This window comes from Cyrtonyx montezumae, unplaced genomic scaffold (assembly GCF_038088225.1).
Source record: "Cyrtonyx montezumae isolate F1298 unplaced genomic scaffold, pur_monq_1.0 scaffold_24, whole genome shotgun sequence".
In the NCBI taxonomy this organism is placed as follows: Eukaryota; Metazoa; Chordata; class Aves; order Galliformes; family Odontophoridae; genus Cyrtonyx; species Cyrtonyx montezumae.
The window spans coordinates 3452728-3468481 of NW_027071981.1; the positions used below are offsets into that span (position 1 = coordinate 3452728).

At 39.4% G+C, this 15754-nt stretch overlaps 1 protein-coding gene across 2 annotated transcripts in view; it reads left to right on the forward strand.

The window, feature by feature from the left end:
* The window catches only part of RALGAPA2 (Ral GTPase activating protein catalytic subunit alpha 2), a 110098-nt gene that overhangs the window by 61195 nt on the left and 33149 nt on the right, over nucleotides 1-15754 (forward strand). For both annotated transcript variants that reach the window (XM_065739492.1, XM_065739491.1), the window contains exons 33-37: nucleotides 404-475; nucleotides 1399-1522; nucleotides 3294-3449; nucleotides 9267-9425; nucleotides 14195-14322. In XM_065739492.1, the coding sequence (XP_065595564.1) occupies nucleotides 404-475; nucleotides 1399-1522; nucleotides 3294-3449; nucleotides 9267-9425; nucleotides 14195-14322 (639 nt within the window). The remainder of the gene's footprint in view (nucleotides 1-403; nucleotides 476-1398; nucleotides 1523-3293; nucleotides 3450-9266; nucleotides 9426-14194; nucleotides 14323-15754) is intronic.

The following is a 15754-nucleotide window of genomic DNA, read 5'->3' on the forward strand; positions in this document are numbered from 1 at the left end:
GAAGAAATAATCCAGATCCACACACTGACCTCCTCTGCTGTAGCACTGCTCTTGGTGATTTACAGTCATCCAAGCAAGACTTGTTAGCCTGGGATCCCATGTTACTTACGAGTCTGATGATTTTCAAGGCAAATTTTTCTCACTTGTACTCTCAAACATATGCACGCTTAGAAAAGCAAGACTTATGTAGCTAGTCAGTAGTCAGAGCACAGTTTTGAACTTTTACATATGCCTGCATCTGTGATTATTTTTAGTAGACAACTGCGGATTATTTAGAGGAGAAAGAAAATGAATTTTTGTTGAGTCATGCTAAATCGGTTCCCTTCTCATAGGAATTTGAATGAGAAAATAACATCTGTACCTTGTCGGATTTTCCTTCCTAATTATTTTTATAAATTTACAGGAAAAGCTTTCACCTTCTTAAGAAAAATTCAAAATTGCTGAGAGAACTGAAAAATCTGGATTCTCGCCAATGGTAGGTGATGTTGACTAGCTCAGGGTTTCAACATAAAGAGTAGTAAGTACATCACCAAAAACAGTTGTTAGACTAGCATGTGCCACCTGTACAAAAACCTGTATGGAAAGCAGTTTTTGTTTCTAAAGAGTTGCAGAGGCTGAATGGACGAGCTGTTTCCAGTGATAGTATCTATGTAGAATTTCAAATAGCAAGCAGTAAGACACAACAGCCTGTTTCCTGTTTCCTGTTTCCTTTAGCTGCGAGGGGAGGGGAGGAGTTCCAAAATTTTCAATGACTTTGCATCCACTCACACAAAGGACTTTTCTGCAGATTGATCCCTCTGTCAAGAGCAGTACTTTAAGGGATAGTCTTCATTCCACTCTTTTACAGCCAGGTAGAATAGAGTTCCAAATATTATGTTTTATTTTCATTCCTTGGCACGTTTGCAGAATGGTAGAGTTCGGATTTTCTTCCATTCCAACAATTTTCGTACCAGATCAGTTGTAACCATCAGCCTAGTAAAACTCATCCCAGGAGCTAAAAATCAGTACGTGATTTTTTTCTTTCTTATACATCATTATTACTCCATAATTAAAATTCTGTTGGTCAGGTTTTACTCTCGTTAACAGCTGTGCAGTCTTACTGTCTTCAGCAAGGTTTCACAGATGTAAGTGATTAACCCTGTAATTGGAATTTGATTATCAATTCTTTGGCTGATGCACAGAAAGAACGGCCCTTGCTCTGCTCTCCAAACAGCAGTCTCTCTGCAGTGTGGTTGTGGGGAAAAAAAAAGTTGAATGTGGATAATTCTAAAGTTTGTATGTATTTGTGTACATCAAAGAAACAGGCATAGAGGAAAATGCAGTTTTAGAGGACAGGTGATGGAATAATTTGACCTAAAACTTCTTTTAATTTTCATTTCTTGTTGTATCTAATTACAGCCGTGAAACTCACAAGATTGCAGTGTTTTACATTGCAGAAGGACAGGAGGACAAATGTTCAATACTGTCCAATGCCAGGGGAAGCCAGGCATATGAAGATTTTGTTGCTGGACTGGGTTGGGAGGTAAAATCACAAATTAAGGCAAAATCATGATTTGAGGACCTATGAAAATCAAGTGTAAGCCAGTTAAAGTAGGTAAATGGAGAACAAACTGCTTAAATATAGCTGCTCATTTTTTAATTATTTAAAAAGAAAAGTAAATTTTAATACACAGTAATATTTAGCAGTACTTAGGAGGTAATTTTATTTGGCAGAATTATATAAATCCAAATGTTCTGGATGAACAGGAACAGTTAAGTGTTATTTTTTTAATAGTTCATAAAGAAAGTAAAATCCTTTTAAAAAAAGTTCATAAACATTCACTGTCAGAGTGCAGAGTTTAGAATTGTAGTGTTAAGTGATGAGTAACATAAGTGCACTTTCCTACAAACATGGAAAAGAGCTTTAATTTGAGAAAGCAATAAATTGGATTGTTAAATTCATTCATGTTGAAACTGTATGTATATATGTAGGTTATATAATATGTTATGGAATACAAAGATGATGCTTTTTAGGCTAATATGTGACGTGGTCACTTGAAGCTGGAATGAAACATCTTTCCATTCTCCCTGCTATAACAGGTATTGCTTGGAAGGTGAATTTAAAGCCTGTGGCTAGTGCTGTCCCAGGACTATAACATTTTGAGTAGATCAGATTTCCTATCTCTCTAATTCTGAAAACCTTTACTTATTTTATGCCCCTCCTTGCTTTTTCTCTGCCTTTTGGTCAGATTTTTCTAGCCATCATTAACTCAACCACTCAACTAGAGTGCTTCAGAGGGTTTTCCTAGGGCTTCTTGTCAGGTTTTGTCCCCTGACAAAAGTCCTGAGAGCCCCTGTTGGAGTGACTGAAGGATGAATTCTTCCTTCTTTTTGTGCCTTTCACCTGAAGGGTGCCCAGCACTTTTTCTGACTCACTTGTTTGCTGTGCATGCTTGGCAAGCACAGAGTGCAATCCCTTATAATATAACTTCATCATCTGTTATCACTGTTGTTGCACATTCTGTTTCTGATGGGCAGGTGGTGCTGCAGTGGTCATTTTAACAGTGCTTTCTGCAGTGTTAGAAGCTGTAGCTTAATTTTACCTTAATTGTAGCTCCTTTTAGCTCTCCATGTGGTCAGACCACTTACCCAAATAAAGGACTGCTGAAGGCAAAAACACTTGGGTTTAGTTTGTGTTGGTCAAATGGCATGTTGGTTTTGGGGGGAAATATGTGGTAGCTGTATTTCATATCTAACAGTTAAAATCAAACAAGATCTATGAGGAGAGGTAGCATCATCAACAGGACTGATGCAGTTGGGAAAACATAAGTTTTCAGACGCAGAGTTGTCTTCAGAAGGGCATTTTCTCTGAATAACCTTTTACAATAGTTTTTTCTAGGGTGTTTTTTTTTTGTATGAAATTTCAATTTCTTCTGCAGGTTTCCTTAGTGCTTATATTTTCTTTGCGCTTTTAAATTATTTCTCACATTGTTTGCTTTGGGTGGGCTTGCTAAGCCACGTGGAGCCCTTAAAGCACGTTTGTTCCATTGCTGCAGGTTACTGATAGGATGGTAGAATGGCCTTAAAGATAATCACTCGGTATATAGTTAAGAGATGTTTATTTTTAGTAAATGTCAGATGCAAGAATGGGAAACCAACAGATCTAATGCTAAGATCACAAACCTACATGGAAAGATTTATCTTTGGGATGGCTACAATCTCACCAGCTGTTGATTTGTAAATGAGTAGGGTTATTCATCAGTCTTTAAAAAAAAAAAAAGACATTTTTCTGATGATGACTGTCAATCATTTAGGTTGATCTCTCAACACATGGTGGGTTTATGGGTGGCCTGCAGCGCAATGGCAGCACTGGACAAACAGCACCCTACTACGCTACCTCTACTGTGGAAATAATTTTTCATGTGTCTACAAGAATGCCGTCGGATTCAGATGATTCACTGACCAAAAAGGTAAGTCAGTTGCTGTGTATGTGTTTCAAAACATTCAGTGTAGACTCCATGTGCTTAAATGAAAGTTTACACTGAGAGCAGATTGTGGTCTCTCGTCCTAGCAGGCAATCTTTCCTGTGCCACATGGTGCTCTGCAGCTAGATTATCTGAATTAAATGGCATCTAAATTCTGGATTCTGCAACACAATTAACATTTCCATGGTAGCCTTAAATACCACCATTAGTAATAATATTAGCAATAATTTCATTTGTGTGTTGTCTGCCTGCCAAAACTGCTGTAGCGTGGTAGAATAAAACAACCAAATGCAGCATAATAAAACTTTACAGATGAATTGTCTCGTGTGCACCAGAAGAGAAAAGAAGCGAAAGAGAAGTGACAAGCATAGTAGTAAAAGCAGCCAGCTGATATTTAAAACCATTATCCAGTTATTCACAATTGTCACAAGAAGACTCTGCTTCAGAGATGGCCAGAGCCCAGCCCGAAATTTTGTTGGTGCTTAATTTTTTTTTCCTAACTGTTGATTTGAGATTATGGTGCTTGCCAACTGCTGCTTAGTCAAAGAAGATTTTAGGTGCATACCAAATCTTTGCTATTTTAATTAGGATTGGCAACTTGTCCTATGCAGGTTGCTAATGTGCATTAATGCTACTACAGCCATCCAGTCTACCACATGACACTATTGTGCTCTGAGAATTAACTATAAATATCACTAGGTGATTTTTATTTGTTCTTCAGCTGGTTTTGAAATGATCGCTTCCTCAGAGTAAAAAAGTGGAGTTTGCAGTTATCACTCCTGAAAACTTGCCTGGTAATGATGGAGCTTTTCTTTACATACCTCATTGGAATTTGGAAAATTTGGAAGTCAACAAAATTACATGTTGTCTTCATGTTTGCATCTTCTTATCTACATATTAGTACATTTACACAGACAGTCATGAGAGTGCTTTAGTTTAGGGAGGTAGGGCTGTGGTACGCATCAAGAGACAGTATTGCCTCTTATCACTGACCCCGTGGTAGGAGTCAGGAGTATTTCGTTGTCTGCATCTGTTCCTGGCTGGTATAAACTTATGAACTTATGAACTTATGAACATGCAGCCCCTAGTTAAAAACTCTCGTTATGAATGCTTTATAGTTTCCTTCAGCAACATACTTCTAGACCTCTCTTTTTATACCATGAAGCTGTATATTCTGTTATCTGCTTTGCTTCAATTTGAGCCCATTTATTCTTACCCTATCCCACATGGGCATAGAGAACAGATCAATTTGCAGCAGACTTAGTCATGTTTGAAGTCTTCTTCCATCTCCTTCCTAGTCCTTCCTGGATTAATTGTGATCCTTTATTCTAATTTTCCCTTCTAAGTCATGTCTTCTGGATGTGATGGAGGCTAAGCTTAGGCAGTGAAATATCTAGTCTAGGTGTTGAGTCATGTATCACCCGGGGAAGGGAAAAGCACATTCTGACAGAGCCCTCCACAAGGGGAAAAAAATAGGTTTTACTGTCAAATAATTCCTCTGATTTCCACTCACATTAGTAACTAACCATGGAGGTAGTCTGGTTATTCTATTTAGTTGTCTTCCTTAAATTTGCTTTAAGAAAGTTTCTTCTTCATGAGAAGCAAAAAGTGAAGGCATTTAGTTGTTTCCCATCTTCAGGTCTTGAACTGTTAGGAAACAGGGCCAGCTCCAGTACACATTATCCACAAGACACACATTAAGTAGTTGCTCTGAGTCTTTATGGAACCTTAAATGTGCTCTAGGAGTAGAAATTCTTATGGGATCCGACTCTGTATTCCTCTAAGGCAGAACAAAGCTCTGGGCAACCCAGTGGAACTTGGGAGCTGGCCCTGCTCTAAGCAGTGGCTTACACTGCATGATTTCAGGGGCTTCTTTAATGTGGGATCTTCCACGGTTGCTCTATGCTTTTGAGCAGAGCACCTTTATTTAATTTGCTATAGCTGTTTGGTAAACTGGAATACATTTCTGTACAAAGTAGCTCAGACTTCTTAACAAACTTCGCTGGAATGCGGCTAAGAGTGGATGGCAATGTGCATTTCAGAGGCACTGTAAAACTTCTGTAGGATTGATAGTTCTTTAACTTGTTAGCAATGCTGATGGATTAAATAGCTCTCATTTGAAACCAGTGCTCTAAGCGTGTGTGTATATCCAGACCATGCTGCAGGTTAAGAGCTCTTACCAACTCAAAGGTAAACTCCGATGTCTGTTTCTGAAATTTCACTAGTGAATTTTGGTTGCAAAGAGGCCATATACTGAGGTACACAAGGGTATATAGTACCTGTTCCATTTTAATGTCTGCTGCAAAAGAAATATATTGTCTTAGAGACAGGTATTACTGGGAGGAGAAAATGTCATCAAGCTCCCATTTGGGATGCAGTTGGGACTGTAACCTTCTCCTTACCCTTCCATATGCTTCCATCAGATAGTGTTGCGTGGCTGCTGTCTGGAACCTAAACTCCCTCTTATCTCCTAAATCTTTGTCATTTCTGTGGTTTCTTTGTTTATTTTGCCTACAGACAGACAGAAATAATGCAGTACCCATCAGTGTGCTTGGCTCTCGAGCTCTGGAGCTGAGCAGAAGGTGTTAGCACCTGCTGGCAAGGAAGTAGTACAGCAAACCATAAGTTCTGCAGGCTTGGGAATTAAGCAGATGCAGTAATTTTACTTAATATGTTATTCTGGTCCTTTATTTTTACTGAAGATGAGGATAAGTTCGTTTCTGGTGTAAATTCACAGATAAGTGCACTGCTACTGAGAATGGACTCAATCCTTTATTTCTGTGCAATATATTAGTAATTTGTACTTTGTATACCTTTATATGAAGTATAGAGTGACAAAATATATTGTTTTTTTCAAAAATGGACATAAAACTGAAACACCACCGCCAGTAAAAAATAAAAACCACCCCAAGTGACTCCAAATAAGACTGCCCTGAAAGAAGTAATTTCTTGTAGAGTTGCAGAGTAACGAAAATTCAGCTGGTGTCTCTTGCTGCTCCTAGGGGTTCAGCATCACTGTTTCTAAATTTTTTTTTTTTAATCTGGATTTCTTGTGGCGAGAATGAAAATCAATCAGAGTAGCAGCATCCTACAGTCCCCCATCTTGTTCGAACTAAATTGCATCTAACAGTATAAAGATGGGCTGCAAAATTTTCGAGTGATTTATTCCATCTTCCCCCATTGTCATAGCAGAACTTTTTCAATTCAGAAATCTGCTTGCAACCCCATACTGAACTCTTGCTCCTTCGCTGCAGAAATTTGTTAGCTGGAGCTAGATTAGATTTTTAGCAGCTAATCTAACTGCTGTAGGGGTTTGCAAAGTGGGGACAGAGCTGTGCTATTGGATTTGTCCAATTCATTTGACTCCAGGACTATAATTGCACTTATGTCTTACAAGGCTTTTATAGCCTAGGGCTGGCGAGCAGCAGAAAAACAAATTGGCAGTGATACAGTAAGAGTGAAAGGGAATGAAAGGCACACATTATCAGTCTCCAGGCAGCACTGTTCTGGCAGGAAGTTTCTTGGTTAATTTACAAATAAAACTTAGATTTTAGGATGGGCGCGCTGTCGGCCAAACAATGGCAATGTCAGGCCCGACTGTTTCTTAGCGAAAGGAGCAGCCCTGCCTCCCCACAAGCAGGAATTCTTCGGGCAAACAGACGACTCCTCTCTGGAGCCAGCTGGCTGGGTAATGCAATTAGTGGGGAGAGGGGGTCAGGCCGAGGTGTGTGCCACGACCGGTGCTGGCCCTCGCAGCCACGCGCGGCGGGCTGGGTGCGTGCTGAAACAATCGGGCTGCTTCTCCTCCTTGGGGATAGCCCTGGGGTTTTGAGGCAGATTCCTTCTTTCTTGACTGCTGTGGGCTGTTTAATGGAGGGGGGTTCTTTTTTTCCCACCTGCGCGTGCCCCTGCTCCAGTCTGTGTCCCTTTGGCCTTTGGAGCAGCCCTGTGTCAAGGACACGGAGGCGAGCATGCAGCCTGTGCTTGGAGTGAGCCGCCCTGGAAAATGGCAGCTGCCGTGCTGTGCTGCTGCAGAAAGGTTTTTGGTTTTTGTCAACGTTACGATCTCGTGAGGACAGATATTTTTGATGGGTGCCAGTTTTGTGTTATATAAATGCAGTGGTTAAGGACGCGTGATGTAAACACTAAGATGGCTTTGCTGTGTTTGATGGGGACTGTAGCAAAACCAGTAATTTATCATCCCTTCCTGTCCCAAACAAGCAGAGGTTGAGCTAACTTCTTGCTTACCAAGCTTTGTTTTCCTGAGTGTGATAAGTTCTAAAGTGTTTGGGGATTTTTTCAATATGAAGTGTTTGATTATGAGCAAAATAATTCATGGTGAATTAAAAAGCAGCGTTTGGATGCATTTTGATTTCTGTCTTTGTAGCTGTGCATGCCTTATATCATTCCCAAAGCACTGGGAGGCAAGGTACTACCAATCCAGGTCTTCTTTTTGGAGTAAAACAAATCTGTCTTCTGTTTGAATTTTCTTTTACAACTGGGCACTGTGGTCAGGATGACCATGACAACAGTAGTTCATGCTGGTTTTATATGTGCAAAAGAAGCTCTAATATTACTATTGTTAATGTATCCACGTTTCTTATAGACTCAGACTGTTCTCATTTTCTTCAAACAATTAAAAATGCCATTTATTTATAGCTTTAAATAAAATACAGCTGCCTTTGTTTGATTTCGTTTAAAACAAACTGAGAATCTGAGTCATTCTTTGAGTGTAGCTTCATTCTATTCCTCTAGAGTACTAAGCTGTGAGCAGCATTGGTGGTTTTGATTCCTGTCATGGTTCATGGGTTTGAACATTTCCCTTGCAAGTACGGTACACTTAACCACTCAGCCTTGTGGGACTGAAAATCTTTGTGTTAAAAGGCTCTACCTGGTTCTGAAGAGGGAAGATACACAGAGACAGTGCAGAAAGCAGAGTTACAGTTTGGCTTTTTGGCTAGGTCTGCTGTACTCATGGTTCAAGGGGCCTGACACCAAACTGAGGTGGTGGTGCTCTTCTGAGGTTTAAGCGGGACTTAAATTCTCTTCATGAATTGGGCTTACGTTCTGCACGTGGATTAAATTTTAACTTTAAAGCTTACCATTGAAACGACCGTGCGTAGCTTGTACGTTATTGCCAAATACTTCTTACCATCTGTTAGGTCAGCTCCACTTCCTCCCGTAACAAAGCAAACACTCAGTTCTTTAGATTGATTTGGGGTATGTCCTACTCAAAATTTCTTTGCATTTTTTGCAACTGTGCTCCAAATAAAGTAACTTCCCTAGTATTTCACATTCTTCTGTAGTTTCAGTGGTGCTGAACATCGTGCTCACATTTTCAAACAGAAGCCCTCTCTGGACACACAGACAGCAAGAAAACATTTGTAATGCAGTAAACTGAGAAATAGTTGTTCATGTTGGGAGGTTTCTTGACATCCAGCAACAAGGCATTTCTGTGACAGCTACGTTATTTTAGCTGACAGTTGTTGTCTCATGTTTAACGTTTTATTCCAGTAGCTCAGATTCCCATCTTAAATTATTGTAGGTGATGTACATTTACATATCGTTTTAACGGCTAGCTTGATAATTACTTAATTAAGCCATCAGAAGGCAGCGTGTTCTTAATGAAGCAGATTGTTTAGCTGATCTTTTCATGAGCAAATGGAGAAAAACAATATTTTAACTTTTTTTCAGTAATGAAATATTTCTAGTATTGAACATTGTAATTCAATTTGTAAGCCATGACCCCTCATAAACTGTTGTTATCACTCTGATTAATAAAGAGCCAATTTGCTGTTGCAGCTTCGTCACTTGGGAAATGATGAGGTTCACATCGTCTGGTCTGAACACAACAGGAACTACCGCAGGGGCATTATACCAACAGATTTTGGAGATGTTTTAATTGTTATTTATCCAATGAAGAATCACATGTTTTTCATAGAGATAATGAAGAAACCAGAGGTACGTTTTGAATGCTTTATTGGATCTGTTATATCTTGTGCACAAGTGATTGGCAGTTCGTTTCTCAATGCTTAATGTTTTAGAATGTGGTTTTTTTCTTTACCCCAAGCTAGAAATGCAAATAGCAATTAAAATAGCAACGTGTACCATATTATGCTCAGTGCTTAAAGAACCACTTCAGAATTCTGGAACCATAGAATTTATTGTGCAGAGTTTTAAATCATGATGAGTTTCCAAAGTGAGCCAGCAGAAGCAGAATAATACAGTTTAAATTCACGTTTGGTATTGATTCACCTCATAAGATGTATGTGCGCCTGTACATGCAGCACTGTGCATAACCTCACGTATTTTCAAGACTTCAGTCGTAATCTGACTCAATGGGGTAGGGTGGCATGGAATGTTCTTACGTTTGAACAAAGCATTTGAGTTTTTGTGCTGTTTAATTCATTGTTACGCATCCGCATTTCAGAAAATACATATTTGAAGTAGTGGATTTTGTTTATTTGGAAAATGTCAAGTGTGTGCAAGTCCGTATCCGTTAAAAAATAATCTGATCTAATATCTGCTAGTGTATGTAGTGTATGCTTTATGAAATTAATCAATGTGATAAATACCATTTTCCTTATGCAAGGGACATTCGTTGTCCAAGAAAATATCCAGCTTTAGAAAAGTGCATCCATCAGGTGATATATTCACCAGCTGTGCACGGTATTTTTTTGAGTTGTGATGGATAGGGCTATTATATATTAGCAACTAGAGGCTTGCCCATAGACATTTCAAACATGAAAATCTTTCCTACATTAGAATACCGAGTTTCTTTCTTTGCACTTGGTGTTGAGTTCTGCAGTTTACTTCTTGGAGTTTTAAACTTTGACTCTTCCATAAGGAAAACCAGAGTTTAGCTCTGTGAACATGCTTGGAAATTCTCAGAATCAACCCGAGAAAGGCTGTGTCATCTTGTGTATTAGTCAAAACTACCCAACGGGCAGAAAGAATAATAGCTAACTGGAAATTTAGTGTTATCCCTACATTTAAAGTGCAAACCATTACAATGTAATAAAATTAATCCAGACATTTCCAGGGCAAGTGTGGCTGACCTTTTGTTCACCAGCTACTGACCTCAGGGTGAATGAAAGAGGCTTGCAGAGAGAAATGTCTGTTGTTTGGCTTCGGTCCCTGGTATTTAAATTGCATTCCCTAATCAAATGAAAAGGCTGTCCTCTCTATCAGGTTACAGAATCCATGGCAACATTTGGCCTTTTATATACATAATGTTAGCCTTTTTGTTTGCATCTAAGTAGAGACACCTGGAGCAATGTTAACATTAACCGATTTAGCATTAATAGCTTCATTATATAAGAATTTCTGATCAGATAGCTGTTACTTTTGTTATATTGCTTCAGCTTGTATTGTTTTCATTTTTTATCTCCCTGCTTGGCAACGGGGCAATGATTTGCAAATTTTTTTTGTCTTGATTAATTAAGCAATATAATTATCAGGAACCGTGATGCAGTCTTTGCTCGACAAAGCTTCTGAGGGAAGACAATAGTAAGTCTGTTAGTGTGAATGCATTCCACGCGTCACAGATGCATGAGGATATTCTGAACAATGAGACGAAAAGCTGCCTGCAAAAGAGGACAAAGAATGCCAGGCAGACTCTACACACTGCACATACCGCCAGGGACATACTGCGGGTTCCCTGGGACACAGATGCCTTGTTAGATTGCAGCTAGTCATCAGAGATTAATTCTCAGCCATTTGGTACAATAATTTACCCATTCCCCAGTCTTTTAACTAGTGCTGCTTGCTATAGAACTGAAGTCTTTGTGCTCAAAAGGTTTATTTAACCTTGCCTACTTTTACTGTGTGCAACAAAAATAATTTTTTTTTTCTCCTGGAAATTATAATGAAGCAGGTGTTTGCAGTGTGGTGAATATTAATTTCTGGTCCATGGATAACTTGCATTGACATTTGTACTAGTCTGGGAGTGGAAGGATTTCTCCCTTGACTTTTTTTTCATTAATTTAATTCCTTCCTAAACCTGTTATATATTTTTTCTGTAACCATTTGAAACACTTGTTTTCTCACATATCTGGTTAAATGCTGGCTTGCAGAAGACCATTGAGTGGGGAGTGTACTTCTGCACACTGAGTTCAGCTGTCCCCTCTCCCTCATTACGGTGGGCTCTGCGTGCGGAGCCTGATGATCCATGGCATCCCATTGACTCTGTGACCCTGCTCTTGGTTCTGGTTCTGGTTACAACTCATCTTGCTTTGGCAGTGTGAAATCATTCACACATAAGAAGTTGTTTCCTCCGTCAGCTTCAGTGCTTTCTTTTCCCGTCAGAAAGCACACACCAACTTTGGTTCATGAGAAGTGTGTGACAGAGAATGCAGTTCTTCAAATAATCTGGTTTTCTTCTTAAAAAATAAACGTGTTATTTCCCAGAAGTTAAAAAAGATAAAATAAAATAAAAATCACATGCAATTAGCTTAGTAGTGGAGTTCACAGTTGTACCACACTCCCATTTTTATCCCTCTTCTGCAATCTCTGGTGGCAGTGGCATGGCTGGGGACCAACCGGGGCCCCTCTGCCCATGTACCCCACAAGCAGGCAGCGCTCCCTGCAAGGTTCAGTGGGAGTTTTGTCGTAGAGAAAAGTGGTTTGCTGGAGCATGGCTACTGTCGAACTTTCTGTTTCAAGAACTTGGACACATGGGAGATAATTTCTGACACACAAAAAAAATGCTGGAGAAGCTGCTCACTTCTAGAAACATGTGTGTAGGAAAATATCTGTACACACACACACACACACATATATGATGTACAAAATAAACATACTCTGTTTGTGTTTTCAGTGTATAAATTCAGTCATCCCATGTTAAGACAGTTTGCCACACTCCCCAGGCTCCAGGTGTTTCTGAAATGCTGTCACTGAGTCCTGTTAGCAAAAACTGCTTGCAGTCCAAAAGGCTGAGAATCAGTTTATCTGTACTGTAGCATAAGTACATGCTAATCTAACTTAAAATATCCAGCGTGCGTGCAGTTTTAGTACTGATATGTCCTTCACTTGCTGGTTTGTGCTTGCTCAGAAATGTAGTTTTACATTTTATCTCACGCTGTCAATGCTCGAAAGATAGAACATGTGTTCAAAACCTCACTTAGAAATGTTACTGCCTAAGCTGGAGAAACGTGATGCTGTAGAATCTGATCATGACTTCCATGGCAAAGATTTCCCTTCTGTCACCTTTCTTTCCAGCTGGCTAGTTAGTAATAGTAGCATGATAAAAAAAAGCATAACACCATGCAAATATTCTTCATTAATCTTTTTGGTTTTTTAGGTGGGGAGGGAAGGAAGCAATATTTTAAGTAAAGGAATGACAAAATAACTGTGAGAAGACAGCTGTCATTTGCAGATGTTATATTAAATCCAAATTTCTTCTGTAATTCATTGCCACTTCTAATTAGAGGAATTCCCTAGGTGCAGGGGATTTATATTATTCTCTTTGTCCATTTATTGAATGACTGTCACAGTCACCCACGAGCAGTTGCAGAAGAATAATAGAGGGTATTTATTTATGTGATAAGCCTCTGTACAGATGGAAAAAATCCATAGCTTAAATATTGGTAATTGCTGCTGGCTTCTGCTTAGATTATTTTTTTTCATTTTGAGTTTGTGATAGGGAAGTGAGTTTGACTACTTGTCAATAATGAAATTTCCTATGCAGTTAATCATTATGTTTTGCTGTTTTTTGACATGGCAGAGCACATTCTATCTAAGTAATTGCAGACATTTTTCACTTTCATAAAGTGTTTGGGCCTCTTTTCTCTTTTACCTAATGTTGCCTTTGTCTGAAGAGCCATATGCCACCAAATGATGTGATGTGGTAGGCTCCTCTGGAGTAACACAGCTCTCACATCTTGACACCGTACAGGAGATGGACCCAGCACCTCTGCCCACTGAGCTTATGGAGAACTGCCTCCCAGGGATGCCATCTCCTCTGATTGCCTGATCTTGGATTAGCTCAACTTTTTTCTTTCAGAAAAGTAAATGGAAGGAGTTGTCCGAATGTTATCAGAAACAAATACTTCATTGCAAAAGCTCCTGCCAGTGGTGGATTCAGTCAGTGTCCTGCTGAGATGCGAGGCAGAAAATCTCTCTGAGTACCTGCTCCAAATGGAGCATTAACTTCCATTTCGTAGGCAGATTTTGCTAATGTTTATACATTTGTATTGAATATACTGTGAAATACACAAATACACATCAAGTATACTGGCCATAATTGCAAGAGATTAAAAACTCAAAAAAAAAGGAGATGAGTACGATAGTAGAAGTGTCAGCATGTAAAACAATGTACTCATACTGTTTCCTGGCAGAATAGTTTATTAGACTTTTATTATGGGTCTGATGCTGATTTTTCCAATCGTCAATAATGTGTATTTATATAATGCAAGATGCAACATGTTGTGCTAGCAAGTGTGGCACCCGACTTGCCACGCTGACTTAGAGCCTCTGCCTCTGTGATTTACAGAGGAGACAGTGCAAACTGTCGTTTGTAATGTTGCTGAAGTGCCTCGAGCTGTTTGGTGTGAAGTTTTCTTCTTCTTGCCTTCCTCTCACCTTCCTCAAGCAGCAGGTGCCTTGCTGTGAAAATCCCATGGGGATCGGGCATATCGTTTCTGTTTGTCGTTTTGGAACTTTGTCCTGTGCTTCCTTTAGCTTCTCTCAGTCCAATTTTACATGTATTATCTTTTTTGGGGGGTCTACAGGTGCCATTTTTTGGTCCTCTCTTTGATGGAGCCATCGTGACTGCAAAGTTGCTGCCAAGCCTTATATGTGCCACGTGCATCAATGCCAGCAGAGCCGTCAAATCGCTCATCCCTCTCTACCAGAGCTTGTATCCTTTTCTGTTGATGATGCAAAGTTCCCCTTGGTAGGGTTCTTCTGAATATTCTGCTGCTAAAAGGTAAGCATTAGTGAAAATACTTACTGGAAAAGGTCAGAGCTTTCTGCGTGTCAAGCTCAGTTTTACAAGTCATTCACACTCCGTTGCCACTCAGTGCTAAAAAGATATATAAGATCACAAGAATGTTCTGAGCAGTAGGAAAACAAGTGGATTCGGACTTGCACTGATGCTTTGAACTGTAAGTAGTGATAATATTCCATTTTCTTTCATGGTAATAAAAGTTATCTACAGTGTACATTAAGCTAATGCACAGATAGCAGTTGTATTCTTATCTGATTCAAGAAGGTAGTCCAGTTAACTTTACTTGGGCCTATTACTTTAGTGAGACAGATGGGATTTGGCTTCTGATATGGATGTGTTGGTTCCCTACTCCCATTTTTAACCAGACAGTTTCTGTAACTGGGGATTTTCAGAATGTGTTTTCTGACAGTTCTGGCAGGTAGCGAGATGGTATGATTCTCTTCTGCAGATTGTAAGATAAACGGTTATTCTTACGTGATATTCTGACTAACTGGTTTCACTTTTTTTAGGGTTTTCTCATAATGCCATAGCTATGCTAGAAATGTTTTACAGCTCGTGTTGTTAATCGTATGACTTTTGTCGGTAACAAAACCTTCCCCAAAGAAAACTAAGTGTTATTTGAGATTTTTTCTAGTAGTATGACTTTGAGAAAATGTTTGGAAAAGCTTTGGTCTTTGAAAGAATATTGATTAATTACTTTGAGGTGCACATTTTTACAACACAGTACTTTCCAAATATTGTTCATTATAAAAATGCTGAGTTTTATCCCATACATGCTGCAGGTACAAGTAGCAGTGTAGATAAATAAACTCATTCTGATGAACTTCATTATTTACCCATTTCGTGTATAAAACAGAGCCAGTTGGTGGTTGTTGCATAAGCATTTGGATGTGGTACATCGGTTGCAAAGTCGTGGCAGCACCTAACAGATGATTCAAAACTTGCCAGGTTTTCCACTTCTGTTTAGTGAGAGAATTCTGGCTAATGACTGAAGTTCTTCTATGCAGAATTCAGCTTAATCCATCTGCTTGTATCGTTGACTTGTAATAATGAAATTGCGTAGTAAAATGAACGTAAGAAGCTGCACTCACTAGAATGAGGAGATACTAGTAGTGCCTCTTTGAGTTAATCCCACCACTCTGATTTCTGCATCCCGCTCATCTTTTGGCTTTCATTGTTTTGTCACCAGTTTGCTGTGCTCCCACTTTCCTGCAGGGTCCCCTTCTGGGCCCTTCATTGTCTGCAGTGAAACATGAGCAGCGCGAACGTGACAGCACATGGCACTTCTCAGCATATGCTTGAGGTCTATCTGAAACCATATCTGTCCCCAGATTCTTGTTTT